Genomic DNA, 14157 nt, shown 5'->3' with positions numbered 1-14157 from the left:
ATTCTGTTTGATAGCAGACCAGTATAGAACCAGTACGGACCAGTGGTCATCAGCCTTTTCGCCAGTGATGTCAGGGAGAGACCAGTCAAACTGCAGTGCCTACAAATCCAAACTCCATTCAGAAAACAATCATTTTAAACGCCGCCGGCTCTTTGTCTTGTGGAAGGACACGACGGTGAATAAGTTTGTGCTTTGTACACATCAGCATCTGGGCACATACACTGGTACACGCTAGCAACAACGCCAGCGTCGTTTTGATCCACTTGCTGCAATCAAATGACACAAAGAGTTGGAAGCAGCAGAACTTCAGACACACTGAGCTGGCTGTGAAACTCACGCCCGGCATCACCTCCTGTGCTTCTCCCAATAAATGACTTTTCACATGACGGTGTTAAGTTTTCCTGACGGGACTTCCACTGGCACGGGTAGCGCCACACCCATACTGTCACGCCTGATGACGGCAAGACATGGGGGAGCTACGGGACCAGGAGGTGTACTCGCCTACTGCACTTCTAGTGATAAAGATCTGCTTGAAATGTCAAAAAGATTGAGTGACCAGTACATGACTCCTGGAACAGAGGGGCAGGAGGCAGAGGGACGAGGTCTGACTAGAACCCGGGATTGTGGTGTCTCTCTATCAAGTCAGGAATGAATTGCCGGACAGGAATCCTCTAAAAAATAAAAAAATAAAAACCCTGCAGGTTCTTCTATTCTCTTGGCTCCATTTATTTCATTAAAGAACTGAAGGTCCCATGCAGTAAATACAGGCAGTAACATAAAGGAGGTCCACCTCTGCCGGGCAGATAAAACCCTCTTCAGTGTATTTGTTGGACTGCGGTGAGTTACACGAACCCTGCAGGCAAACATGATTAGATCGATCCAGGAGCTCATTCTCCTCATGTCAAATACAAGCTGATTGATGCTGTAAATGAGTGTTTTGTAAATCGAAAGCTGACCTTTAATTCTAGGTCAGTTTGAAAGGCGACCTGATACACTGCTGATATTGTGAGGGTGTAAAAGAACGTATTATTTGCCCGATGGCGCAATAACAGGGAGGCACAGATGCTTTATAGGAACTATCAGCAGGCCTGGAATGTGTATTTGACCAATCAGTGGGCTTGGCTCAAGCTCACAGTTGTAAAATCATCAATCCAGATCATCAAAGTTCCCTAAAGCCAATCACAATGTTGCCAGGGACTATAAAATGTAACATGCATGCAATAGTAAAGTTGAAATACCTCATTGGAGCAGAGGTAGCTGAAGAGTAACCCTGCACAGGGAGCACAGGACTTTCCTCTGACGCCTGGCACCAGCCACTGCAGTGCCAGGCCATAAATCTGCTCACTGGGAACATATCTGAATGAGAAAAGCTCTTATATTCTATCAAAAGAAGACACACATGGGTTTCATTGCGAGTGCCAGGGCTGCTGCTATAGAAACTCAAATGTCCTCCATGTCCAAGTCCAACTGTTGTCCTCCAGACGGCTTTCATAAAATATGGGCCTGCACCCAGAACAGATCTCAAGGTCTCTGCAGCTGAATCGGTTCAAGACAAAAGCATCAAGAGACCTCATTGAGCTACGCTGGCAAAGGACTCTTGTTAGTTCATGGACCCGTTTCAACAAATGGACTCACATAAACACTTGTGATCAACACACAAGGCTGGTTATCGGCCCTGAAAGAAACACATCTGCCCCTAACCACAAACTAAAAACCACCGGAGGCCAGAAATAAACGCCCATCAGAGTTTGGAAGTTTCTCCTCCCGCCCGATGTTGTTGTGTGCTCTCTAATCCCAGAGTGCAACAGTACACAAAACAACAGCAGCATTCAGCAGTGCAGTTTTCTACCAGCAGCGACACACGAAGCTCATTATTGCCCCCTTGAGGCCTGTTTGAGACTTGTCAGCACTGGTGTGGCTCATGTTCACACTCAATAAAAGAGTCCTTTGCTTGCAATCCAGATACATTTAATAAAAAAAAAATACTTCTACTAGTTTGAAGTACTGTCTATCCAGCAGGAGGAGGTCAGACACCGGATGACTAAAACTGATTTCCTCAACAACCTGCAGTGTTTGTTTCTGCTGCCTTGTAAATGATGACTAACCTGATGGACTTCACCACCACAGATGGCAGGAAAGAGCTTGAACCCAGCCTCTACCTGTTTCCTTGCCCAGAGCCACGATGACATCAGCGCCGGCCTGTTTACAGTGCGTGCATGTATACACATAATCAGACTCACCTGTAAGAGGGTCGAGACTCGCCTCCAGGCGCTTCAGCAACCAATGACTTGTTCCAGGCACATCAAAGGCCGACTAATAATCCCCAGCCAGCTGAGCTAACACCTGACACCGCTGGCTCATGATGAGAAGATGCTAAACTACAGTCGCTAGCCCAATGCTAATCACACGGCAGCTAAAGCTACCACACACCAACGCTTCTGATCATGAGTGAAAATTAATCTAAAAAGTTGATGACTCCTCCTGCCCTCAGGGGTGGCCTCTTACTCTACTTCCAATTAAATGCTTTCTTTAACGGTCAAGAGTTGGACCCAGCTTTTTTACTGTTTTGTTTTTGCCACACCAACCCGACCTGCGCCGGGCTGCTTCTTGTACCTTTGACCTACTAGCTGTGTGCTGCTAAGCCTTCCTAGCTTCCTTTTAACAGGAAACAGGGCACATAAGTATGAGGAATTAAGTAGCACTATGCATGTACTCTTGTAGTAGTGAGGAAGGAAACATGCATGTCAATGGTAAAAATGTTGCTCTCACTCATAGAAAGTTATTTCCCCCCACTAATGTCAGATATTCTGCAGGTTTAGAATAAAATCATAGACGATAAAAAGAGCAGCTAGAAAGTACTCACATCCCTCCGGCACGCAGACAATGTGGGTACAAAATATGAACAAAGTATCATCAAAATGATCACCTACAAAAGTTACTCACCTTCTAAAATCATTTATCTTTCTACCGATTAACATCAAAAGCTATCCTTTGGTTTTTCAGATACCCTGCGAACAAACCATCAAACAAACATGCTGGTGATCCCATGACCTCCTCATAACATTGTAGCCTGACTAAACAAATCCTAACTGACATGCTGGAAGCCGGAAGAGAGTTCCTCATCTTTCAGAACTACGGTAGAACTCTGGGCCGGGCACGTCGCAGTCGTTAATCCCACGAACCCGATGACTGACTGTTCTATTTGCGAGCTCTGAGCCAAGTCGAGCAGGATCCTCTAGCCACTCTTGCACTTCCTGTAGTTTTTGGAATTGCTCGAGTGGCATAAATTGTTCCTAGGAAAGCGCATCAGTCAATGTGCGGCACGGAGCCGGCTGACACACAACACAGCTGGCAGTGGACTGAGGTGGAAATCCAAAAATACATTTGCTGGGTTCTGCTGGGCAGATAAAGGTAATGGAATAGGATGAGATCATGATGGGATTACAATGAGATAGTGCAGCGGCCGGGGCATCGTGGAGAGCTGGAGGTGAAATGATGGAAAATAGTAGAGGGTGTGTCAAAACAGTGAGAGTCACAGGGTGTGTCTGTGTTTGTGTACGGAGTGGTTTGGAGGGGTGGTGTGTTTCAGTTCCACCAGTCTGAGAAGCAGCCTGGTCTGTTTTGAGCCGTCACATGCAGCGACAGCTGTCCGCTGATGACACTGATATCGTGTTCAGCCCCGGTGAAACTCACCAGCAGATCAACGCTTTCACGCCGTCCCAGAGATCCGTGCTCCACCCTCTCGCTGCCTGGGGTGAGAATGTAGGGGCTCTGACCTCCGGAGGGCTTCATGTTGGGCAGGCTGAGAGAGCGCATGTCCTTCACACCCTGCTCCACTTTCAGCTCGTCTCCTGGCCGCGCTAAAGGAGGAGGCAGAAAAAGACTGATGACATTCAGTCGCTTGCAGAAGAAGCTGCTACAGATAAAAGAGACGCTCACATTCTTCTGTCTTAAAACAAAAGTCAGGTTGAAGTAGTTTTAGCTTGAATCCATCCTGAGGACACTCTTAAAGGGACAGCTCACCCCAAAAATTGAAAAAGAAACTCCTTCTTGCTTTTAATGGCTGAGGGTTGTTTTGTTGCAAGTTGCCAGAACCGAGACAGTTGCAGCAGAAACGTCTGTTTACTCTTGAATATAATGGCCTGAAGCACAATGTCTCTTTCCTGAAATCATGCCACAAAGATAATCCACAGGACACAAGTAACTGTATGAGTGAGACAGTGATACAACCCTACTGGCCAGAGGAAAAAGACGTGTTTGGTGTGAGACGTCTCTTTAAAGGAGGACAATTTACGGGATAGGGACAAAACCAACCGTCTAAACTACGACTGAAACTGAGCTGACCGAGTAAGTAGGTCATTGTTCGTAACTGGCGTCGTCTTAAAAGCAAGTTCTTCCCTTAGCGTTAAAATTCTACCTCATTAACCCCGGCATTAATGTGGGAGGAAATAGTGTAAGCACTGAACGCGCACTGGGAGCATGTTGGTACTGGATCCAGTATGCGGGCCAGTATGAACAGGATGAATCATTGCAGGGTTTCAAATTGATCTTCATTTACAAATCTACCCTCTCCTTTAAAAGGGGGCCTTTCCTAGTTGAACATTTTCATTTGTTTTAAACAGTGAACGTACAGCCAGCGGCAGAGTTTTTCATGATGAGGGCCTTTTTTTTTTTTAAATAAAAAAAAAAAAGGCCCTCACCTTCATCATCATTGCATCATTTCATTTGAGCGTTTCCTCGTCATTTCATGTTCTTCTCTCAGCTTTGACTCATAGTGAACTCAGCAGCACCACACCCAAAGCATTAACTCCGTTTTTCTCTTAGAGACTCATGTTAAAAATGGTGCAACCAGCAAATCCGGACTAATGACTGCAGTATAATGAGTTATTATGAGCGTAAATATAACACCTAATGATGTTTTCAGTCTTTGTCTTAAAGCCTCGGAGCCACGTGACTCAACAGCTGTGGAACTTTTGCCCTCCACCTCAGCGTTTCAGACACTGACTCCAGACTGCGGTCAGGAGGTGAAAACCATTTCAAAAGAACAGCAATTAGTCTTGGCACCGGACCTCTTATTACAGGCTTAAATAGGCCTTTCATCTACAAACTGCAACAAGTGGCACACCGGTGGTGCTCGGAGGAGAGGCACCGTTCCCAGAGCCTTCCTGCGGTCCCGTTACCACTGAGCACCGTGGAGGAGCGGCAAACCGAGCAGATCGTTTTCACTCGAGGCTCTAATCATTTTTAGGTCCACTCCTTTTCCCCTTCAGCCAGAACAACGGGCGTGAGAGGAAGCTGGCCTACGCCGTTGGGCCTGGTCATTGTTAGAAGGCTGCCACAGATAAGACTTGGAGTGACGCGTAAATACACCATGACTACAAGGAGCGAGATCAAAAGCCTGCAAACTTTCTATGGACAAAGCAAGTTCATAATGTGATTGTTACCAGCCGACAAGAACAAAACCAGCTGTCTGACAGCGGGACAATGAGCACAGGGACAGAGACGCACTGCACAATTGAAATTAAATGGCAACAAAGTTAAATGTCAGAATGTCAAACCATGTCGACACATTATCTCAACTACTTTGATCTACCATAAACATTTTCACCAACATGTCGATTGTATCTGAATTATTGCGCTGCCGATGGATTCACGACCCGTTGCATAACTTGTTTTCACTCTGATAAATAATTAGTACCTTTAACGATACGACTGTACCGAATTAAAGACCGTATTTTGCCTTCTGAGCTCTCACAAATATCTGGAGCACATGAGGACATTATTTCCTGGCTGCATCAATTCTCTGTCCCTCCAGAAAGCAGAAGGAGCCGGCCATGTAAATTTAGCTAGAAGCTAACGGTGACTGATGGCTAATAAGAGCAAAACAGTCGAAGAGATCTCTTTAAAAGCTCCCCAGGGCTTCGTACAGCATAATCCACATCTTCTCTATTCAGGGGTATTCTCAGTAACCCAGAAACCCCCAAAGCCAAACCTTTTTTTGGTGAAGTACAAGACAAGACGCTTCATGTGACGCATCAGTCGAGCAGCAGATCATGTCAGAACTACAAAAGTCTGATTCTCCAGCGAGAGAAATGAGGATAGAAAGACTAAACATCAACTTGGGGTAAAACTTCTGCCTCCTTCGCTGCATTAAAGTTGTAGATTCAACTCCACTAGACTGAACATGCTAACGACCAGTGAACATCAGTAAAAATACAAATGTGCTCAGGGGGCAACTGATGGAAGCAGAAAGGTAAAATGAGCTGTTTTCCTTTAGGCGCTGGCATCAGCTCGACTCTTCATGCCAGAACCAGAAACTGTGTCTGGTTCCGCTGCACTTTTCCTCCCTGCTCGCCGTGGCCGGTCATCACAGCGACGCCACATGAGGCGACGATGGACGATCAGTTTATTTTATAGAGGGTTCTTCATTTTGGTTCTGATTTATCATCACAAAGACAAAGAAGAGAACACTCCAGGAAACAACCTCGCGACGGTTCACATCTGCAATTCAGAGTCGAAACAAAACGGCGCTTTTCAGAACATTTTCTGCTTTGAGTAAAGTTTCAATAATACAAAACATGGCACGCACGCATCAGAGAAATTAACTACGAGCAGATCAGTGCAGTTCTCCTGCAGACTCCTCCAAACAAACACAAATGCTTTATGCAGTCCAGACTCTCTTTAGAGAATCAGTCACTCCACTGCACCAGTGCCCAATAGCCCCCCTGCTCTCACGCGGCTCTTGGGCCACTGAACGCCCTCCACCCCTGATAGGTGTTCGTCTGAGGTGGGCTGGTCATCCCTGGAATGCGGTTGTTTATTAAAACATTTAAATCCCCACCTGAGCTCCTAGTCGTCCAGTGAATAAAACAATAAGACGAATTATGGATGCTACGTGTCCTGCAGTGGCCTCGTCACTTCTTAATATCCAGAATGAAAACCGACAAACCCCATCGAGCAGAATCGAGATGACGCCATGCTGAAGTGAGCGTATCAAGTTGTCTTTACCTTTAACTTTGAGGTAGTGTCCTCCAAATCGGTAGGCCTCGAAGTTGAGGGACAGCGGTGTGTTGGACTGATCCAGGAACAAGTCGACCCGTGACAGCTCAATGCCGTTCCTCTCAAACACAGGTCCCAGAACCTCTCTGGTAACACATCCCAAAATGTAGACTTTTACATGAAGCTCCTTCTTATCCAAGTCTTCCACAAACACTAGCCGGAGCAAAATTTTATCAGTCACGACCCTGACTGACCTCTCCTCTCACCTCAGTGTTTTCTTTTTCATAGCAGGTACAATTTCTGTGTTTATGTCCACGTTGAGATCAAACTTGAGGCTGAAGCACTCCTTACTGGGGTCCTGCAGGGGGAACAGACGCACTGTTAGTTTACACAGGTGGAGCTGCAGCTCCGCTGGTCGGCGCTGGGCCTGTGCTGTATGCATGCGCTCAGCAGATCCACAGGGGGGCTCCTTCTCACTGTAAAGCCTGGCGCAGACAAAGGGCAGCCTGGGAGATACCATTATGGTACAACAGTCTAAGGGCTGAAAAACTGCTTCCAAACTGTCTTCCTGCAGTCCACAACATTCTTATGAGAAACCATCCGTCCATCAAAGTCAGCAAAAAGTGACAAATGAGTTTTCCTTCCACAAATGTAAAGTCTTCCAAACTCTTTCCAGGAACAGAGATGAAACTGTGGTTCTGTCCAGGACGTTGTTTTTTTTTTATGTTGCACACTGCAGCCTCATGTGTCTGCGTGACTACTTACATCAGTGTGTCGTCTCCGCGTCTTCTTTTTCACCAACTTCATTCCCCCTGTTTTCCGTTCCCTGCAACACAGTTACACGCACCATCATGAAGCAGTTCCTCAGCACAGGAGACTTCAGCAGAAGTGCTTCAGTCCTCCCTCAGGAGACACATTTCATGTGTCCTCAGAGCGAAAGGACAAAAGCCGGACTGACGGACAATAATAGAGGAACGCTAGCATAATGTCATGCAGGGTCACCAACCCGCGGTCGTTGCTCCCCTCATCCTCTTCCTCCAGGTCAGAGGGGGGGCTGGTGCGAGGGGGACAGGATCGCGTGGACACGTTCCGGGCCAGGATGGAGGCTAAAGGTTAAGAAAACACAGCAGTCATTCTTTTGTGTTGGATCACACCTGAGACAGCTGTTAATAATCAGGCACTCGTGGGTCGGTTCTCCCTGAACTTAAACGACAGACATCATGTAGGACCATTCAGATACTTCGGTTCCTCCGGATTCGACCAGAGCTGAGAGGAACTTTGTTTGTGGCGCTCACAGCACTGTGACCCTCTTACATTGTTAGACAGAAAGGGGAAATTACATGTGTTCCAAGTGAAACCACAAATTAAATCTAATTCCTTCTATTATGGAGCAGGAGAAACAAAAATCTCAGGGGTGGGTATTTTAAGGTCCGGGTCTGCAGGGCTAGTGTGGTTCCAGAGCTCCTCATCCCCGCCCACAGCATTTGACAGTAATTGAATTAGCCTGCGGGCTAAAGCTAGTAGTTTAGCCTCAACACCAAAGGAAAAGGTTTCTATTTAAATGTCTCTTGAATTATCAAAAAATGTAAATTTGAAAAAAAAAAAAGTGAATATATGCCCATTTTATTTGGCGTTGAGACGAGTGCTGATGGTGTTGCTCCACCCTCTTCAGTTGTCATGTTTATGTGTCAGTCACTTCTCTGAGCAGCAGTTTTTACCCTCGCAAAGTATTCAAATACGATACAGTGTCAGGTCAATGGTGCCCATCGTCCCTCTGAGTGGAAGTTGTTTTATTTTATGAACATGATATAAAGCTAAAAAATACCTCCAGCAAGCATAAACATTTCTGGGTAAAAAAAGAGTCAGATTTAGTAGTTTTGTTAACTATGTTCTGTTGTTATAATTAAAATGTGCATTAAAAATACCCGAATGTCAGCATGGCTACTGACAGCCTTCTCTGCGCATCACCTATCGGCGTGTCTTGCTAGCTCGTAGAACCTTGGCCTTAATTAGTCGACAATAAAACCTGGAACCCTATAATGAGGCACAGCCACAGTGACAGACAAAGAACAGCACACAAACAATGAAGCACGTCTACCTTGAGGTTGTAAGTCAAATCGGGGGTGCCGGTCAAAGTGCATGTTGTCTGTGTTGTCTGAGTGGCAGCGCGAGTCACATGACTCACACAGGTGAAGGGGGCTCTTGCTATTCAGGTCCTGGCAGTCTGGATGGTGGCAAACCTGGTGGGGACAGACAGAGAAGGATAATTAGGACAAGAGACACATTTTATGAGACTGAAAAGGGCAAAACAGTCAGACACTTTTAGAACAAACAGCTCCCTGCCTGACTATTGTGCCTGCAGTAATTAAATGACCACAGAGGCCGCCGCGGGCATTCCTGCGGTTTGGCGACTCCCACCTTCCCTCCATCTGTCCCTCTCTGTGGGATGACTACTAACTGACATAAAGTCAGTTTTTCACCTTGTGAGCTGATCTGGAACCAGCTTAACCACACATAATCCAAAATCATATCCCTGGAGGTTAAACAATGCAACCGACCGCAGGTCAGAAACTGGGAGACTTGCCGACCGCAGCGCTGCAGAGGCCCCAGCACCGAGGCAGCAGAAGGTTGCAGGATTAAGGAGCTCCGTCTCAGGCCAGACAGACCACCCCCCCCCCCAACACACACACACACACACACACTCGTTCCCTCACCTCAACTGGGAGCCAAGAAACACCAGGGGCTCTTCTACATCTTCTCACTCCACCCTATGTCCCCCCTCGCCATCACCCACACCCTCCCCAGGAAGTGAGGATGTATGGGGAGATACAATGGAGGTCCCGCTAATGTACTTCCTGTCATTGTTTCCATGTACGCAGGAGGAGCAGTGTGTCTGTGCAACAGTGTGTGTGTGTGTGCACACATGGGGTTTGAAAGCATGCTAACAGTCTAGCTTTCACGCTAACACAACAACAGACATGTGACACAAGGGCCTCCCTTAAGTAACTAAACTAAGTTGTTACATGCTTTAGCTTTACATAAGACTTTGAAATGCTGTCACACAGGCTGTGTCTCCGCCCCCACACCCCTGGTACTCTACCGTACAAGTTGACTCTGTATCCATGTCGGCCCAGCTCCCAGGACCCCGATGCACATCCACCGCTCCACCTCGCCGAGCAGCTAACTCACTCTGTAACGTGCCCCTGTCAAGCCACTCTGATGAGCTGCCTTATTAATCCCCTGCTCTCAATGTCTAGCCAGGTATAATCGCAGATTGTCAGGAGCAGGTCACAGGGCTGCGAGAGGACAGCCAGGGGGGAGGAAGCAAGGGGGGACGGCGAGATGGATGGAGGATAAGTTTAAGGGTGGGCGATGAGTCCCAGTAAAGATATAAACCCAAGGCAGGAAGGAAGAGAAAAAGTCAGTCCAGAAGCTTTTCAGAAGTACAAAGCCCCCCTAATCTTGCAGCCTAATTGGTGCCTGTGCTCTGTCAAAGCCATCTGACGGTCCTGCAGAGATTAAACAGCTCCGTGCCGAGCTCCACGAACAAGGGTCCTCTCCTCTTTTTCCTCTCTCTCCCTTTCTTCTCCGTCCTCTGCCACCGCCAGCCCTAACTCCTCCCTTCCTCTTCTTCACCAAGGGTCACTATACCCCAGGAGAGCCCCCGCCAAGGGGAGGCTTTCAATAGAAAGACACTGAGGGGTGAGTGAGCTCTGAGGAGAGGCAAACTAAGAGGATGGGTTTGTTTGCCGATGGGACCATCATGATCTCCGCCATTAAGCACAACTGGGCTGAAACGGGATTCTCATTTACTTGGTTTTCCCTCGATTTAATAGTTCTTGCTATTATTTCTGTAATGGCATAATCATCATTAACATTCTTGACCGATCTGATCAAGGGGACAGCAGTAAGTGGAGGTGTGAATGCAGCCAAGATGCATTAAGGGGCGCTCTAAGATCCGATCACTCAGACCAATATTTGGACCAGGTCTGGACCGCATGTGGCCGCATTCTTTTAGGTGCACGTAAATTTGTCCTGGGCAACAATGAAGGTGTGGAAGTGGAGGTACACGGTCATTATCCATGTAATTTCATTCATCTGAAAAAGTTTTCTTTTCATTTCCAGTAGAAGCAGCACCAGAGGCGCATCGCGCTCTCCTGCGGGGGTGAAAACCACAACACATTCGGTCTCTGCCAAAGGAAATATTGTGTTGATTTGCATCGGGATCAGGGAGGTGAGCTCACTCGAGATGGTAATGCAGCTCTTTGAACTGGTGACAATGACACGGTGACGCCAAAAGAGAAACCAGCAAGTTAGCAAATAATCTATATTGTAATGAGCATGAATGCATGAATACAGAAACGGGAATAATAAGATCCACCTTTTAACAAATGGAAATTCTTCTTGAATACAGCGACGATTGGCCTGACTGGACTCCACGCAGCTGCGCGCTGAGTGTTTGGGTCCCTCTAATCGCATTGCCTCGCTTTTAACTGCAGCAGGCAATGAAAACTCAATACCAGGTTCAGCTGGCGATGATTTTGGTGTAGCAGAATTCATGTTTCCCGGGATGAAGCCCTTGTTAACAAATAAAACAACAACAGTGGGGGCTTTTGCGGTTGTGTATACGATGATTTAACGCTAAAGTCTACTGCCACATGCCAAAGTACAGCTCCGGCTGATGGTAACGCCATTATATTGTTGGAATTTCAGTCACAAATCAAAGTGTTGGACAGATTTTGGACCAGAAGGAAGGACGGTTTAAGAGGAGAAGTTAAAGGATCACCAGAATCGGAGAGAGTCACTCCTCAGGGATCACAAATCTTCGTAGAGACATTTCACGCCAAACATTCGCTGAGAAATGTCTGAACCAAAGTGGTCAGCGCACACCGAGCGATCATGCGGCACGCAGCACCCACGTCAGGTCTTCCTCAGGCTTGATGTTACAGGGCCCCTCCTTCTGAGACCCTGTTCAAACTTGTTCTAACTTTAGTCCGAGAGAGATTACGGCAAGGCTCAGGTGAAGACATTTCTCAATCACTGCAGAGCAGATGAGTAAACTGTCTCAACGCTGACTGAATCACTGACCTCAATTTACCTCAGAGACAGAGAAACACACACACAGTTTGGCGCTGAAGAGTCCAACAGCCCCTCTCATTTGTGTGGTATTTTCTCCATGAAGTCTGGAGACAAAAAAACAAAAAAAAGCGAGCAAATCAGCTGCCATTTTTAGACAACAGTCCGGATAGCTTCCTCGCTATCAGGTGGAAGCATTCACATTCCTTCTGTATCTAAAGCAGCTGAAACTATCGGATGCTTTCGCCAGGACAAATAAGTGCATCATTCGATAAGACGAGGTTCTGGGAGGGAAAACGAACGCACTAAAGAGAGAGAGACTTTCCACAGACCCACTACAGGTTTTGTAATCTTACTCTGGAGTCAGGCACCTGAGGAAACACACTCAACATAACACAGTTCAGGCTTTGGATGTGCGTGGCAAGGATTTTTGTAATACTGAACATTCCTATCGATGAGAGGGATGATTGATACCTGGGTACCAAGACCTTCATTATTCCGGCCTTTTCTGGTTCTGGATCCCGACACAACAGGAGGAGGAGGAGGAGGAGGAATGTTTAAGAGACTGAAAGAGATGGTGACGGTGCGAAACAGCTGACGGGAAGCCATGCGTGCCTCGTCCTGCGAGTGTATGAGTGTGTGTGAGACAACATGTGTCATGTGAGTGTGTGTCGCGTGTGCCCTCCCCCACCCCAACCCCTACTCTTAGATCTGCCTGGATTAAGTCAGGAGGTTCAGGGGAGAAAAAGTGACTGTAGATGAAATGCAACACACACACACACACACACACACACACACTGCCTAACAGCTGAGAACACACACACACCCACACCCACAGGCTGAACAGCAGCCCTTGTTTTAGCTAAGCACATCCAGAGCCACGTGGCACCTGCTTATGCACCCTTGTTTCCACACATCCGTCAAACACGCAAACACTCCCACGCACCATGAGAGCACACACATGCCCGCTCCACGCCTGCATCCGCCATGATTACGCTGCAGTAAAGATCCTCTTGTTTGAAAGGCGATGACGACGAGGTGAATCAGGATTATTACCTTAACGCTCGCCCCTCCTCACAGAAGCACACAACAAATGAAGGCTATCCCTGAAGCCGCTGGCGTGTGCTGCTGTGGGGCAGACAGAGCAGGAGAGGCCTCGGTGGCGAGCTCTAAACCAGCACACAACCGTACGAAAATGCTCTCAAATCACGGCTAAGACTTGCGGGTTTATAGCAGGAGCCTGGCACTTCGATTTGGCTGCGTTTTCCTCACCACCATTGCAATTTTGGCTCCCGAGGAGAATTCTGTAGCAGTCTGGACAGCTCGCCACATCCATGCACACTGGAAAATCTCAGAGTAATCAGTCTGCGTGTGGAATTACATGAGTCACCGGTGGGAAGGCCACTTGAAACGCAGATCTGAATCAATATCTTACAAGAGCGATCCATCACATGGCTGCTGTGAAGGGCAAGCGTGGTCAGCAATGTGCTTTCTTAAGAATAAACTGATAACCCAGCTGCTTCCCTGCCAATGTCAGGACGTCTTGTCCTGCCAGAGCACACCTAGCACTTATGTAATAGCGTGCATCAGAGAGTGCATGTTAGTGTTTGCATCAGGTCAAAGAGCAGTAGGAAGGTATTAACAGATTCTCTCACAGTCACGCACCGCGGTGTGCATTCGCAGCTGAGTTTGAAGTCAAAGTGAATTCGGTTTTGGGCAAAAAAACTATGGGCAAAAGCTGCAGACCAAACGGAAGCCTGGTGGTGAGCTCACTCGTAGCTTGTTTTCACTTGCACGCCGCCAACGACCTATCAGAATTCCTCCGCGGAATCCTGGGCTGAAAGTCAAATCAAGGTGGGAATTCTGCGCGCAGACCCATCAGCGGGTTCCCTTTCCTACCGTCTCTGAACTGGAGAGAGACGATGATTTGACAGCTGAACTTTGAGAACATCTCCAGCCATCATATTGGCTGGTAGCAGAATTGTCCTGCTTCCTACAATCGGTACCTACATTAACTCCAAAAAGAATCCAGTAGTGGAGGTCGTGGCGCCAACAAGCTGGTCAACATCAAAACACTCACTC

General features: G+C 47.3%; 1 protein-coding gene across 10 annotated transcripts in view; it reads right to left on the bottom strand.

Moving 5' to 3' along the window:
* Positions 1-14157, bottom strand: part of plekhg5b (pleckstrin homology domain containing, family G (with RhoGef domain) member 5b) — a 76279-nt gene that overhangs the window by 19047 nt on the left and 43075 nt on the right. For all 10 annotated transcript variants that reach the window (XM_086213156.1, XM_086213153.1, XM_086213155.1 and 7 more), the window contains 6 exons: positions 9098-9239; positions 8006-8105; positions 7765-7825; positions 7266-7357; positions 7009-7145; positions 3694-3860 (listed from right to left, as the gene is read on the bottom strand). In XM_086213156.1, the coding sequence (XP_086069282.1) occupies positions 3694-3860; positions 7009-7145; positions 7266-7357; positions 7765-7825; positions 8006-8105; positions 9098-9239 (699 nt within the window). The remainder of the gene's footprint in view (positions 1-3693; positions 3861-7008; positions 7146-7265; positions 7358-7764; positions 7826-8005; positions 8106-9097; positions 9240-14157) is intronic.

This window comes from Aulostomus chinensis, chromosome 9 (genome assembly GCF_037954235.1).
Source record: "Aulostomus chinensis isolate RoL2024-O1b breed Wild chromosome 9, RoL_Achi_v1.0, whole genome shotgun sequence".
Taxonomy (NCBI): Eukaryota; Metazoa; Chordata; class Actinopteri; order Syngnathiformes; family Aulostomidae; genus Aulostomus; species Aulostomus chinensis.
Note: the sequence above shows the minus strand (reverse complement) of the source record. Positions and strands in the feature narration are given on the sequence as shown.